Source organism: Xenopus tropicalis, chromosome 9 (genome assembly GCF_000004195.4).
Source record: "Xenopus tropicalis strain Nigerian chromosome 9, UCB_Xtro_10.0, whole genome shotgun sequence".
In the NCBI taxonomy this organism is placed as follows: Eukaryota; Metazoa; Chordata; class Amphibia; order Anura; family Pipidae; genus Xenopus; species Xenopus tropicalis.
Genome location: NC_030685.2, coordinates 18,193,273 through 18,207,254, shown reverse-complemented (window position 1 = coordinate 18,207,254; position 13,982 = coordinate 18,193,273). Strand labels below are relative to the sequence as shown.

Sequence of the window (13,982 nt, the reverse complement as noted above, 5' to 3'; positions counted from 1 at the left end):
AGAATGGAGACCTCATGTTCTTCAAGCACTGATATCAATGGCATCTACCCGTCAGCGTGCATCTGGGGCTTATTGTGGCACATCAGCATTCTGTCTCTTTCCACCAGCGGAGAAAATGCCACATTGGAGAGTGGCCTCGCAGACTCAGGATGCCGATGTGACATTATGCGCCGTTCCAGACGCTTCCCGAGAATCTGCTCTGCTGTAAATTCCACGGCAATAAGCAGTTTCCTCATGAGGTTTTCGCACAACTCTCAGTGGTCAATTTTTCTCTCTGTTTCATCTCCTCTTTCAATCTCGCGCTTGGCAGGTCGTATTATCTGCATTTTACACTGAGCTACACAACTGCTGTGTTTTTTAAATAATATTTACGGCCTCTTTCTTGATAAAAAAGGAAAATGAAATATTACATGCCGGCGCGGGAACGGCAATCCGGGGGATTCTACAATATACACAACAATAAAAATATCATATCAACCTTAAGGTCCCTTCTAAGGAAATTCTAAAGTGCTTGGATCTGATTATTATCGTTGGATTCAGTCTGTAAAACTGTCACTGGTACAGAGTAACTGCCATGAATTAACATGTAGAATCCTATACAGAATAGCAGGACCTTTGCACTTAAAGGGACACTAAACCCAACTGTAAAGCTGTCCCACTGCGCCCCCTAGTTCTCTATAGAAGTTGGTAATAAACCTAATTACACATGGAAAACAATTAACCAATGAGAATTTTACTGACCCAAAACATGCAGGAAAATTGACCAATGAGAATGCTGATTCCCAGCACTGTGTCAGGCCCCTTGCTGGTACCTTACATATAGAGATAATTATGTCATTATTTCCCCTCATTATATGGCACAGGAATCAGACATGGGGATAAAGGGACAGACTTGTTCAGTGCTGGGAAACTGGGCTTAATGCTCCCAACTCCAATTGCAGGAACAGAGAACAGGGAGCCGGATTTACACAGATCAGCTGGGATTCTCATTGGAGGATTCTTTTGCATGTGGAGATTCGGGGGAAAAGTTTTTAATAATAAGACAGTACCTTGTCTTGACCCTAACTTATAGTTAATCCTTATTGGGGGCAAAATAAACCTGTTGGGTTTAATTAATGATTAAATGATTTTTTAGTAGGGATGCACCGAATCCACTATTTTCAGGTGAACCCCCTATTTTTTATTAGACTTAATGGGGTGGTAAAAAAGTAAAAGTTATCCTTAAGTCTGTTACAGAATGGCCAATTTTAAGCAACTTTTCAACTGGTTTAAATTATTTATTTTTTATAGTTTTTGAATCATGTGCCTTTTTCTTCTGATTTTTTCAACTTTCAATTGGGTGTCAGTGACCCCAGCAGGTCCTCGCCTATAAATATATCAGTCGCTCATACAAACCACTCCATGGTTTACTAAGGTAAACTCTAGCACAGAGATAGCTGCTAAAACTCCAAACTAGAGAGTTGCTGAACAAAAAAGTGAAATAATAAAAAAAACAAGATTATAAAAAATAAAGACCAATTGCAAATTGTCTCAGAATATTACTCTCTACATTATGCTAGAAGTAAACTCAAAAAGGAACAACAAGTAAGGTGATCCAAATGACAGAACGGTGCCTTATTCTTTTGGATGCAGGTTCCAGCAGGTTCAGAACAACAATTCTTCCCATTCCCACTGTTCAGTTATTTTTCTGTACAGGTATGGGACTCGTTATTAAGAATGCACGGGACCTGGGGATTTCCGGATAAGGGATCTTTACCTAATTTGGATCTCCATAACTTAAGTTTGCTAAAAATCATTCAAATATTGAATAAACCCAATAGACTTGTTTTGGCTTCAATAGGGGTAATTATATCTTAGTTGGGATCAAGTACAGGTACTGTTTTATTATTACAGAGAAAAGGGAATCATTTAACCATGAAATAAACCCAATAGGACTGTTCTGCCCCAATAAGGGGTAATTATATCTTAGTTGGGATCAAGTACAGGTACTGTTTTATTATTACAGAGAAAAGGGAATCATTTAACCATTAAATAAACCCAATAGGGCTGTTCTGCCCCCAATAAGGGGTAATTATATCTTAGTTGGGATCAAGTACAGGTACTGTTTTATTATTACAGAGAAAAGGGAATCATTTAACCATTAAATAAACCCAATAGGACTGTTCTGCCCCCAATAAGGGGTAATTATATCTTAGTTGGGATCAAGTACAGGTACTGTTTTATTATTACAGAGAAAAGGGAATCATTTAACCATTAAATAAACCCAATAGGGCTGTTCTGCCCCCAATAAGGGGTAATTATATCTTAGTTGGGATCAAGTACAGGTACTGTTTTATTATTACAGAGAAAAGGGAATCATTTAACCATTAAATAAACCCAATAGGGCTGTTCTGCCCCCAATAAGGGGTAATTATATCTTAGTTGGGATCAAGTACAGGTACTGTTTTATTATTACAGAGAAAAGGGAATCATTTAACCATTAAATAAACCCAATAGGGCTGTTCTGCCCCCAATAAGGGGTAATTATATCTTAGTTGGGATCAAGTACAGGTACTGTTTTATTATTACAGAGAAAAAGGAAATCATTTTTATAAATTAGAATTATTTGATTATAATGGAGTCTATGGGAGATGGGCTTTCTGTAATTCAGAACTTTCTGGATAACGGGTCTCTGGATAAGGGATGCCATACTGTACTTTCTTTAATCCCTTCTGTGGTTAAAAAAAACCACTTTTCTCTTTGTTGCAAAGGTTTTCTTCATGGCTTTAACCTACATGCTTGGACTTTTACTGCCATACAGTTATATGTTCCTTTTATGGCCTTCAAAACAAATCATCGCCCTCCTAATAAACATCTAAATTGGTATTGATTGGAGAGCCGTGTAATTACCATTTTCCCATCGCTTGTTGTTTTCTAGACATGAACCGGAATCCCAGCTTCATCCCAAGTCGGAAAATATTTGCAGAAAGCTTTCAGTTTATTGAGCACTGGGAGATTTAATTTGCTATCATTTGTCTTCGGCAAGAAGCACCCAGTTTTGCGTGATGAATAATAGGCTGCAGGGAATCGGGGAGTTTAATCTCATACACAGACACAACCCTACTTGTCATTCCTATTACTGCTGCACAAACAGACACGGAAAAAAATTCCCAGATTGTATGGGTGCAAGTCAGTCTTCATATCTCGATATAAATCATTATTCAAAGGGTGGTATTTTAAAGAAAAAAAGACACCATAATGTTTATATATTGAGGGATGCAAGTGGCAATATCGTTTCCATAGGAATAAACAGCAAAAAACCAATGTAAATTTCAAGCAGATTTGGGCCTGTGTTTTATTCACAGCAGGGTTTTTGACAAATTTGGCCTTTTTTAATTCACATAAAATAAGAAAGTCAACAAAGTCAATATCTAGTTTAAGTAAATCTGGAGCAACTGGACTGGATCAGTAAAATCATTTCAATGATTCCTCAACAAGTTCAGTTGCTCTAGATTTAGTATTAGATATACCATGACCTGGATGAATAAAAACCTTCATAGTCATCAACAAAGTGAAGTTCATTCTTCTGCCACCACAACAGACTGGTCAGTGCGGGGCCAACAACTAAGGATGCCCAAGGCTAGCCCACCCCATGTGGGACACCCCAACCCCCACTCCCTCACCTCAGTCCTAGTGGCAGGATCCGCTCACCCTGCAGTATAGAGAATCTCTGTGGGAAGGCCACTTACAGGCTCTATTAGGATTACGGGCTGTGAGGGGTGGGTGGGAGTTTTCCTGCTCTCATGTACTGAATCAGTGGGCACATTAGAAGAACAGTAACATCAAAAAATGAAAGTGTTTTTAATGTAATGACAATACAATGTACTGTTGCCCTGCATTGGTAAAACCGGTGTGTTTAATTCCGAAACCCTACAATAGTTTATGTGAATAAGCTGCTGTGTAGCCCCGGGGGCAGCCATTCAGGCTAGAAAAAAGGAGAAAAGGCACAGGTTACATAGCAGATAACAGATAAGTCTGTAGAATACAATGGTGTTTTATCTGTTATCTGCTATGTCACCCATGCATTTTCCCCTATTTTCCAGCTTGAATGGCTGCCCCCATGGCTACACAGCAGGGTATTTATATAAACTATAGCAGAGTTTGTGCAGCAAACACACAACCTTTACCACTTGAAGACAACAGTCATTATATTTTTATTACTTTTTTTTTCATATCTTGGTGTTACTGTCCCTTTAATTAAAGTTTGAGAAGCAAATTGCCTCTTTTGTTATGATTACTGTCCAAGATACACTAGGCTACTGGACAATTTTGGCGTATGATAATGACAGGGATTGGGGGATTGGATCTTTCTTTTAGCTGCCGATATCGGTCCCTTGGACTGATTCGGCAGCTTATCGGCCCGTGTAGGGGCAGAAACGAGGGGCCTGGCCGACCGATATCTGGCCTGAAATTGGGCAGATAATGATCGGCCAGGTTAGAAAATGCAGTCGGATCGGGGACTGCATCGGCTCGTTGATGCGGTCCACGAACCGACTGCCCCTTGCCGCCAATATAATTTGATCGTTTGGCCCCAGGGCCAAACGATCAAATTATTTTCTTTTTAACTACACGCTCCCTGATATTGCCCACCCGTAGGTGGGGATATCGGGTGCAGATCCGCTTGCTTGGCAATCTCGCCATGTATGGGTACCTTTACCCTAATGCATCTTTATTGGCTCCTTGCTCCACCTGTACAGCGGGATTCAGAATCACCCATCTGTCTAGTCCCCAGGGGAGCGGCAGCAGCAATCAGCAGGGAGTAGACGAGGTGGGTGCAAGTGGTATGTGGGGGGGAGGAGAAGGGATGTGAGTGGGTTCCCCAGACAAGTAGTGCACCACCTTTAAATCTGGCTCGGTTGTTGAGCGCAGGTTAATTGACTTTTCCATGCCGATGAAAGAATTTTGACAACTGTCTCTCTGCACATCATGCTCTTTCGCTCGAAATCAATTTGCTTTAAAGCATGGTCGAGGTTTCTCAGCATCCCAACCGAAACGCTGCAGTGATCCAGTACGACATGCAGAGTCAGTGTAAAGTGAGGATACGTGGAACGCGATGGGGCCTGGAAATTTTGCCCCAAGCTAAATAGCAGAATAAGATATTAATACGGAGGAAATATCAAACCAATGAAAATACCATGTATGAGGTGTCAGGGACGACAAGTATGTGATTAGGAAAATACATAAGGATAATGTGCCAGCAAAGTAAGGATAAATGTATTCTGTTCCAAGGGCCCAAGGAACCATTTTCATATTGACGTGAACACAGAGAGGAAAATGCACATGAAATGACGCCCCAGTCAGACTCTACACCAGACAGAAATCTGCATTTTATACCTGGCACCAAATACAGCTCTGTATATTGTACCAGACCCCAGATATAGCTCTGCAAATTATACATATCACCATATAAAGTGTCTGTTTTAAATAGATATATACAAAGAATTAAAGTTCTGTATGCTCAGTAAGCTATAAACTCCTCACACCTCACACTCATACAAATACATCTAAGCTATGATTTTGTATCCTAAAATATACAAAAGGATTGAGAGAATTGCTTTTTAGAATGTCACAAAAACTTAAGAAACCCACAGGCCCAGACCAAGGTTCAAAATAGGCCCTGGCATTGCCCAGGGGTACCCAGGGCACAAATAAGCACTCACCCCAAATCCCCCCTAACTGGCCTTCAGGCTGGGCCCCCTTAGCCCATAACAAGGTTACAGATATATAGAAACATTGGGGTAACAGTCACCCTGCTATAGTTCCAGGGGTACCCAGGGCACAAATAAGCACTCACCCCAAATCCCCCCTAACTGGCCTTCAGGCTGGGCCCCCTTAGCCCATAACAAGGTTACAGATATATAGAAACATTGGGGTAACAGTCACCCTGCTATAGTTCCAGGGGTACCCAGGGCACAAATAAGCACTCACCCCAAATCCCCCCCTAACTGGCCTTCAGGCTGGGCCCCCTTAGCCCATAACAAGGTTACAGATATATAGAAACATTGGGGTAACAGTCACCCTGCTATAGTTCCAGGGGTACCCAGGGCACAAATAAGCACTCACCCCAAATCCCCCCCTAACTGGCCTTCAGGCTGGGCCCCCTTAGCCCATAACAAGGTTACAGATATATAGAAACATTGGGGTAACAGTCACCCTGCTATAGTTCCAGGGGTACCCAGGGTACAAATAAGCACTCACCCCAAATCTCCCCCTAACTGGCATTCAGGATGGGCCCCCTTAGCTCATAACAAGGTTACAGATATATAGAAACATTGGGGTAACAGTCACCCTGCTATAGTTCCAGGGGTACCCAGGGTACAAATAAGCACTGACCCCAAATCCCCCCCCCTAACTGGCCTTCAGGCTGGGCCCCCTTAGCCCATAACAAGGTTACAGATATATAGAAACATTGGGGTAACAGTCACCCTGCTATAGTTCCAGGGGTACCCAGGGCACAAATAAGCACTCACCCCAAATCTCCCCCTTACTGGCCTTCAGGCTGGGCCCCCTTAACTCATAACAAGGTTACAGATATATAGAAACATTGGGGTAACAGTCACCCTGCTATAGTTCCAGGGGTACCCAGGGTACAAATAAGCACTCACCCCAAATCTCCCCCTAACTGGCCTTCAGGCTGGGCCCCCTTAGCTCATAACAAGGTTACAGATATATAGAAACATTGGGGTAACAGTCACCCTGCTATAGTTCCAGGGGTACCCAGGGTACAAATAAGCACTCACCCCAAATCCCCCCCTAACTGGCCTTCAGGCTGGGCCCCCTTAGCCCATAACAAGGTTACAGATATATAGAAACATTGGGGTAACAGTCACCCTGCTATAGTTCCAGGGGTACCCAGGGCACAAATAAGCACTCACCCCAAATCCCCCCCTAACTGGCCTTCAGGCTGGGCCCCCTTAGCCCATAACAAGGTTACAGATATATAGAAACATTGGGGTAACAGTCACCCTGCTATAGTTCCAGGGGTACCCAGGGCACAAATAAGCACTCACCCCAAATCCCCCCTAACTGGCCTTCAGGCTGGGCCCCCTTAGCCCATAACAAGGTTACAGATATATAGATACATTGGGGTAACAATCACCCTGCTATAGTTCCAGGGGTACCCAGGGCACAAATAAGCACTCACCCCAAATCCCCCCTAACTGGCCTTCAGGCTGGGCCCCCTTAGCCCATAACAAGGTTACAGATATATAGAAACATTGGGGTAACAGTCACCCTGCTATAGTTCCAGGGGTACCCAGGGCACAAATAAGCACTCACCCCAAATCCCCCCCTAACTGGCCTTCAGGCTGGGCCCCCTTAGCCCATAACAAGGTTACAGATATATAGAAACATTGGGGTAACAGTCACCCTGCTATAGTTCCAGGGGTACCCAGGGCACAAATAAGCACTCACCCCAAATCTTATCTTAACTGGCCTTTATATCAGGCTCTCCCATTGAATGGTTTGGCTTACCCCAGTGGGGGGAAGCTTTGCAGTTTGGGAACAGATACAATGATCTGTAGCAAGAAAAGCCCAAGAAGTAAGGATGTGAGTGAATTAATTAACTTTTTCATATACAATATTATACAAAAGGACCACAGAACATTCAAAATCTAATTAAAGTGCAACAATGGAGTGGAAATGACATTGCTGACGAGAGGGAAAGAGCAGCAGACTGATAAACCCTACAATGAAAACAGGAGAGAACACGGATGCGTTATACCTACCTGAAAAATGGCTATCCAGGCGTAGCCAATGTTATCAAAATTAATGGCCCCTTTATGTGGATTGAACTCTCCCGGCTTGCATACGTTGTAGTATTGATTAATATTCACGCAGCTATTCCTACTGGGGAAATCTGAGTAGTATACATGGGAGCAGTCCATTTTGGGAGGGATGTCCTGGCACTTTAACATCCCATTGTCTCGGTTAGAGGAGCAGATATAAGGGTTGTCCTCTGCATCATCCACCTGGTAATACGGCCTCAGAGGGGTGAAATTGTAACTCCTGCAAACGAGGAACAGAAACCAACATGTCAAACACATGGACTGTATGTAAAGCCTTTTCATAAAAAATAAATTTTCTAATTTTGATTACAAAATGGTGGCTCTTTTATAAAAGATATTATAGGGGAATTCTTACTGATGGGTACATGCCAGTTATGATAACATTTCTTAATAAGTCATGAGGTGAGTCTTTTACTCCCATACATTGTCCTGTTACAGAAAGATCCTGAATTATTTCCTGTCAGGTGATTAGTGAGTGACACACAGAACAGTGCAAAATGGTGGATCAATGTAAACGATGTTTAACTGATAACATATTGGTTTTAAAGGTATAGTTTGTCCCTCTGGCTCACATGAAGCACTGTGCTGACATTGGGGTTGCCTCCTTCTTTCCTGATGGGGGTGACAATGTGGGCGGAGTTGATGACACTGGGGTCAGAGACATGATTTTTCAGGTAGTGCTGGTGGCGCCAGGGGTGGGGCTATGGTGTAGCTGCCAGTAATTATTAAATCTCACATAATTCACATTACTGCAAGCTTAACTGCAGGGTTGGACTGGGGGGTGCAGGGCCCACCAGGGCTTCTGCCTCAGGGGCCCCTGCACCCCCCAATGGCCCCTGCCGCCTTCACACCCCCTTCCCCCCCCCGCAGGAGCCCCCAACACCCTGTGACCCCTCCCTCGAGTGCGCCTAAATGAAATGCACCTGCGGTGCGTTGGGCAGGGTCGGACTGGGACACCGGGAAAAATCCTGGTGGGCCCCGGTCCTAGTGGGCCCGGCGGCCCAGACCCGACCCTTGCCAGCACTCCCCCGGCCGACTGTTCCTCCCCTGACGTGTTAAATTTATGCGTGCTCAGGGAGGACGTCGGGTGGGGGACCCTGCGGGGATTTAGGGGGGCCCCTGCGGGGGGGTTAGGGGATGCAGGCCCCTGGGGCGGGAGCCGTGGTGGGCTCTGCAACACCCAGTCCAACCCTGACGTCGGGGGAGTGAGACCGGCAGATCATGGTAGCACCCCTGGGCGGTTCGGGTCTGGGTCGCCAGGGTACCGGGAAAAAACCCGGTCCAACGCAACTGGAGATGTATGATGGAGGGAAAAGAGTCTTATTTAGGGATGTTAAGTGCCCCCTTGAAGAAAATTTAAGGGCACATGATGTGGCTGATCCATTTTTCTCCATCTGTGGTTTGTACGCAGGCAGAGAAATGCAGATTCTCTCACATCCACTGCTTTGTATAGCTTCACAGGCAGGAATGGCTTGTGTTCCGCTCTGCTGGGCAGATTTCAGTCCAAAATCCCCTCAGTGTAGCTGCACACAGTAAAGCAAATCCACTTTTCTACCCTGCGCATCATTTGCCTCTTGTGTCCTTACTCTAAAAAAGTCTGTCATGTAATTAAACCAATATGGCCACAAGCTGGTGATAATAACTGAACCTTAGCTAGGAAGACAAGGGGCACACTAATGTGGAAGAGGACTTTCCCGTTTGCCTTTCCTACAGTTCATTTTCTGGACAGATCTGCAAAAGTGGTCGCGCAGTAAATAAAGAGCTGTCAGAGGAAAATGCAGCAAAATTACAGGGGAGAGAATGTCTGTCATTTTCACTGCAGATTTTAGCGATAACAGTTATTTTGCTTGACATGCAGAAAAAGGAACATTGTATATGGGGAACAGGAGGACTCGAGGGGCATATACAATATTAAAAAAAAAAGTGAAAAATAGATATAAAATTTGTTTTACAAATAAAAGGTCTGAACAACCCTCAGATATGGTCTGACCCACTGATACCATTTTGGACAGAGTGAAGGAGAAAGTTGAGTTCAGGAAAAATAGCTACTGGTAACTTGGTACCAGTAAAAGAACCACATTTAGCACAATGGCTCATAGGGAGTTGGAATCACTGCTACTTGTAGTGGCTGCTGAGACACAAGTGACCACCATTGGATTGTTCCATAAGCACCAAGTTGCTGCTCACTAGACTGCCTCCATCAATTTCCAGAACCACAGCAGAAAATTCTGGGGGGCCATGCCCCCCTACCCTAGTTTCAAAACCTATGCTTCTGGCAGCCTTTAGTTGCAGGTTGAAGCAGGGTTGGACTGGGGGGGGGGGGGGGGGTGCAGGGCCCACCAGGGCTACTGCCTCAGGGTTTCCTGCACCCCCCCCCAATGGCCCCCTCGCGGCCTTCACACTCCCGCAGGCCCCACCACCCGTCTGACCCCCTCCCCCTCGTACATTATAGGAGAAGGAAAGGCTAATAAAGAGTTAATCTTAAGCTGCAGGCATACCTTCAGTTATTATTATTATTATTCTCTCAATAGTGCCCTTAAGTCTCCCCATATTTCTCCCGTTCAGATGATCAGAAGCCAAACAGGAAGAAAAAATGCTGAGCTGTGTAAAGAAAGTTCCCATAATGCCTCGCTCCTGCACCAAGACCAAGACTGGAAGCTTCCTGCTGATTGGCTCAGATCACACATCCCTAAGTGGGGGGGGGGGGTTCTTAGCATTCTTGAGGGAGGGGGGAGCAGGAGAGAGCTGCATGTCTCTGGCAGAGGAAAACAAAGAGACAACAAATCCTGTGTTTCTTTTGACAGAGGACTCAGTGCAGCGTTTCTGTGAGTGCTTATGGCTGTATTTACATAGACCTTTCTGATAAAGCTTACTTAGTTTTTACCTTTCTTTCTCCATTAAACTTATCTTCAGCGCATCGGGGGAGCACCCTGTGGGGATTGGGTCTGGGTCGCCGGGGCCCCCCTGGCTTTTTCCTAGTGCCCTGGCGGCCCAGTCCAACCCTGGGTTGCAGATTTATGTCACAGTTATACCCATTTAAATAACACCATCTTACCTTACTATACACACCCACAAGTGTTCTTGACACCCCAATATTTAAAAGATCAAAAACCATGCCAAAAAGCAAGCCCTTGATGTAGAATTTTTCAAAATCAAAATGTATTTTTGGCATAGAGCTGACCCCAAAATCCCTGCATCCAGTCCCAAAATGTGATCTGGCACTACACGTACAGAACTAAGACAAACCAATGACTCACACTCCTTAAGGGCGCCGAACGGATAAATACAGATTATGGACACCATTATTCACTGATGTGATTGCTCCTGCCAAACAGGATCCCGTCCTTCCTTATCCATCACTTGTGTTCTAATAAAACACGATATCCCAATTATCTGACACTAGGCAGCCAGAGGTAGTATTACATTCCAAGGTAACCAGCTCCTAATATGGGAAAAGCATTCTCAGATTTCCCTGGAAAACACACTTTAAGTACACGAGGTTTGGCCCTTGGAAGGAAAACAACATTTTTTTTTGGTCCTCCTTAGTCCTGATGGATCTGTGCCCAGGGAGGGCTGGGGAAGACTACACAGAAACTGACAGTAGATAATGTCACAGGCCACCCACGCTTCCCTACAGTCTCCCAACATAACCCTTTCATCGGTTGTTTGAGCACAATGCACCACAGCCAACCGGCTTTCCCAGTTATTATTATGCTGCCCCTGACCCAACGGCTTCCTCTGTTTTTGGGTACTGGCCAGTTTAGATATGTATATAAAAGGAGGAGGTGAAATATACTATTTTAAAAGGGGTTGTGAGCCTTCTGTAAAAGCATTGCTCAAACAAGATAATGCTTGTAAGCTCCTTTGGGCAGGGCCCTCTTCACCTCTTGTATCGGTTATTGATTGCTTTATATGTTACTCTGTATGTCCAATGTATGGAACCCACTTATTGTACAGCGCTGCGGAATATGTTGGCGCTTTATAAATAAATGTTAATGTAATGTAATGTAAATGCTATACTAGCGCAACATATTACCCAGGGTCAGGGCCACCATCAGAAACTTTGGGGCCCCTCACAACTTATTTATATGGGGCTGATTCCCAGCACTATGTCACTATGTCATATAGAGATAATGATATCAATTTTTTCCCCTCATTATATGGCACAGGAATCAGACATGGGGATAAAGGGACAGACTTGTTCAGTGCTGGGAAACTGGGCTTATTGCTCCCAACTCCAATTGCAGGAACAGAGAACAGGGAGCCGGATTTACACAGATCAGCTGGGATTCTCATTGGAGGATTTTTTTGCATTTAAAGCAGTCGCTGACTGTGGAGATTTGGGGAAAAGTTTTATTGTGCAATATTGCTTTAAGAATACAACCCTGATGTTGCTGGACTACAGCTCCCACAATGCTTCAACCTTCATTATATGTTACATTATTCTGGAATTTGTACACCAGCAACAACTGAGTAAAGTTTGGTTGAGCAGTGCAGTGCAGCAGGGTTTACATCCCCTTTAAACACGCATTCTAGATCTCTAAACCCTGGACAGCATTATACTGGCTCCTTCCCAAGTCTGAATACAAAGCAATATCCACAAACTAAAACCGTCCAGTCATCTCCCTATGTTAGATAAAAAAAAGATGACTGACAGTGCAGATATGGCTAGTTTTAATTGGAGAATACTTGTGCATCAGTAATTAATAGTGATGAGCGAATTTGTTCCGTTTCGCTTCGCCGAAAAATTTGCGAATCTTTCAAAAGATCTGCGAAACAGCGAAAATGTTGTGCGACAAAAAAAATTGTTGCCCGCGGCTATTATTTTGTCGCGCAGCTATTGTTTCGTCGCCCGCGGCTATTATTTTGTCGCATGGCTATTGTTTCGTCGCCCGCGGCTATTATTTTGTCGCGCGGCTATTGTTCCGTTGTCCGCGGCTATTGTTTTTTCGCGCGGCTATTGTTTCGTCGCCCGTGGCTATTATTTTGTCACCCGCGGCTATTATTTTGTCGCACGGCTAATGTTTCGTCACCCGTGGCTATTATTTTGTCGCGCGGCTATTGTTCCATCGCCCGCGGCTATTATTTTGTCGCGCGGCTATTGTTTCGTCAACCCGCGACTATTCTTTTTTGACGCCGGCGACAATTTTTGGACATGCGGCAAATTTTTCCGCGGTGAAATTTTTCATCCGTTTCGCGAAACAATCCGCCAATGGCGAAACGCGGAAATTCCCTGCGAATCCATGCCTGCTGAAACTTTTCGCCCATCACTAGTAATTAAGCTTTAGAAACTAGGGGGCACATAAGTATCAGTTTAAGAAACGTATTACATTCCCTTTAACAGTTCTGCCAACCAATGGAGACAGTTAATAGGCTGTCCTTTGTTTTTAGGATCTGAACAGGTCAATGGGAGGGGCGAGATGGGCCAAGTGGATTTCATTGGCTGCCAGAGTCTATATTTCTGCCTTATATTTAACAGATTTAAATACTTTTCTACAGATACCAATGAGGTTTCAAGGTCTTTTCTGTTCTCCTCCTAAAATAAGGTCGTTGGGTTTCTTTTTTTCTGTGGAAATGACTTCTTGAGTGATTCCATCTGAGTTCTGATTGGTCATAGGGCAAACATTAAACCAAATGACAGAGAAAAAAAGTGATAATTGACATTCCTGGGGGGGTCAGAGCTTTCTAATTCTGCAAGTCTGCTTTGCCTTAATAAACCATAGGGGTTTGGGCACATATTAGTCAGCTCTGAGGCTCTAAATATTTGTGGGCACACACACATGGGTGGGCAATTGTTCTGTGTCTGGACCCGTTTACAGAGGTGGATTTACCCTTTAGATTAGGAATAGACATATATATATATATATGGAGTTAAGGCCCCCATACACGGGCCGATAGAAGCTGCCGATATCAGTCCCTTGGACCGACTCGGCAGCTTATCGGCCCGTGTAGGGGCAGAAACGAGGGGCCTGGCCGACCGATATCTGGCCTGAAATTGCCCAGATATCGATCGGCCAGGTTAGAAAATCCAGTCGGATCGGGGACCGCATCGGCTCGTTGGTGTGGTCCCCGAACCGACTGCCCCATTGCCGCGTGCAGAATTCGCCTACATGCCTCCCCAATATCGCCACCCGTAGGTGGGGATATCGGGTGAAG

At 44.5% G+C, this 13,982-nt stretch overlaps 1 protein-coding gene across 3 annotated transcripts in view; it reads right to left on the bottom strand.

Annotated features, from left to right (window-relative positions):
* cacna1h (calcium channel, voltage-dependent, T type, alpha 1H subunit) overlaps nucleotides 1–13,982 on the bottom strand; it is a 312,629-nt gene that overhangs the window by 109,898 nt on the left and 188,749 nt on the right. For all 3 annotated transcript variants that reach the window (XM_031892923.1, XM_031892925.1, XM_031892924.1), the window contains exon 7: nucleotides 7,767–8,046. In XM_031892923.1, coding sequence (XP_031748783.1) covers nucleotides 7,767–8,046 — 280 coding nt within the window. The remainder of the gene's footprint in view (nucleotides 1–7,766; nucleotides 8,047–13,982) is intronic.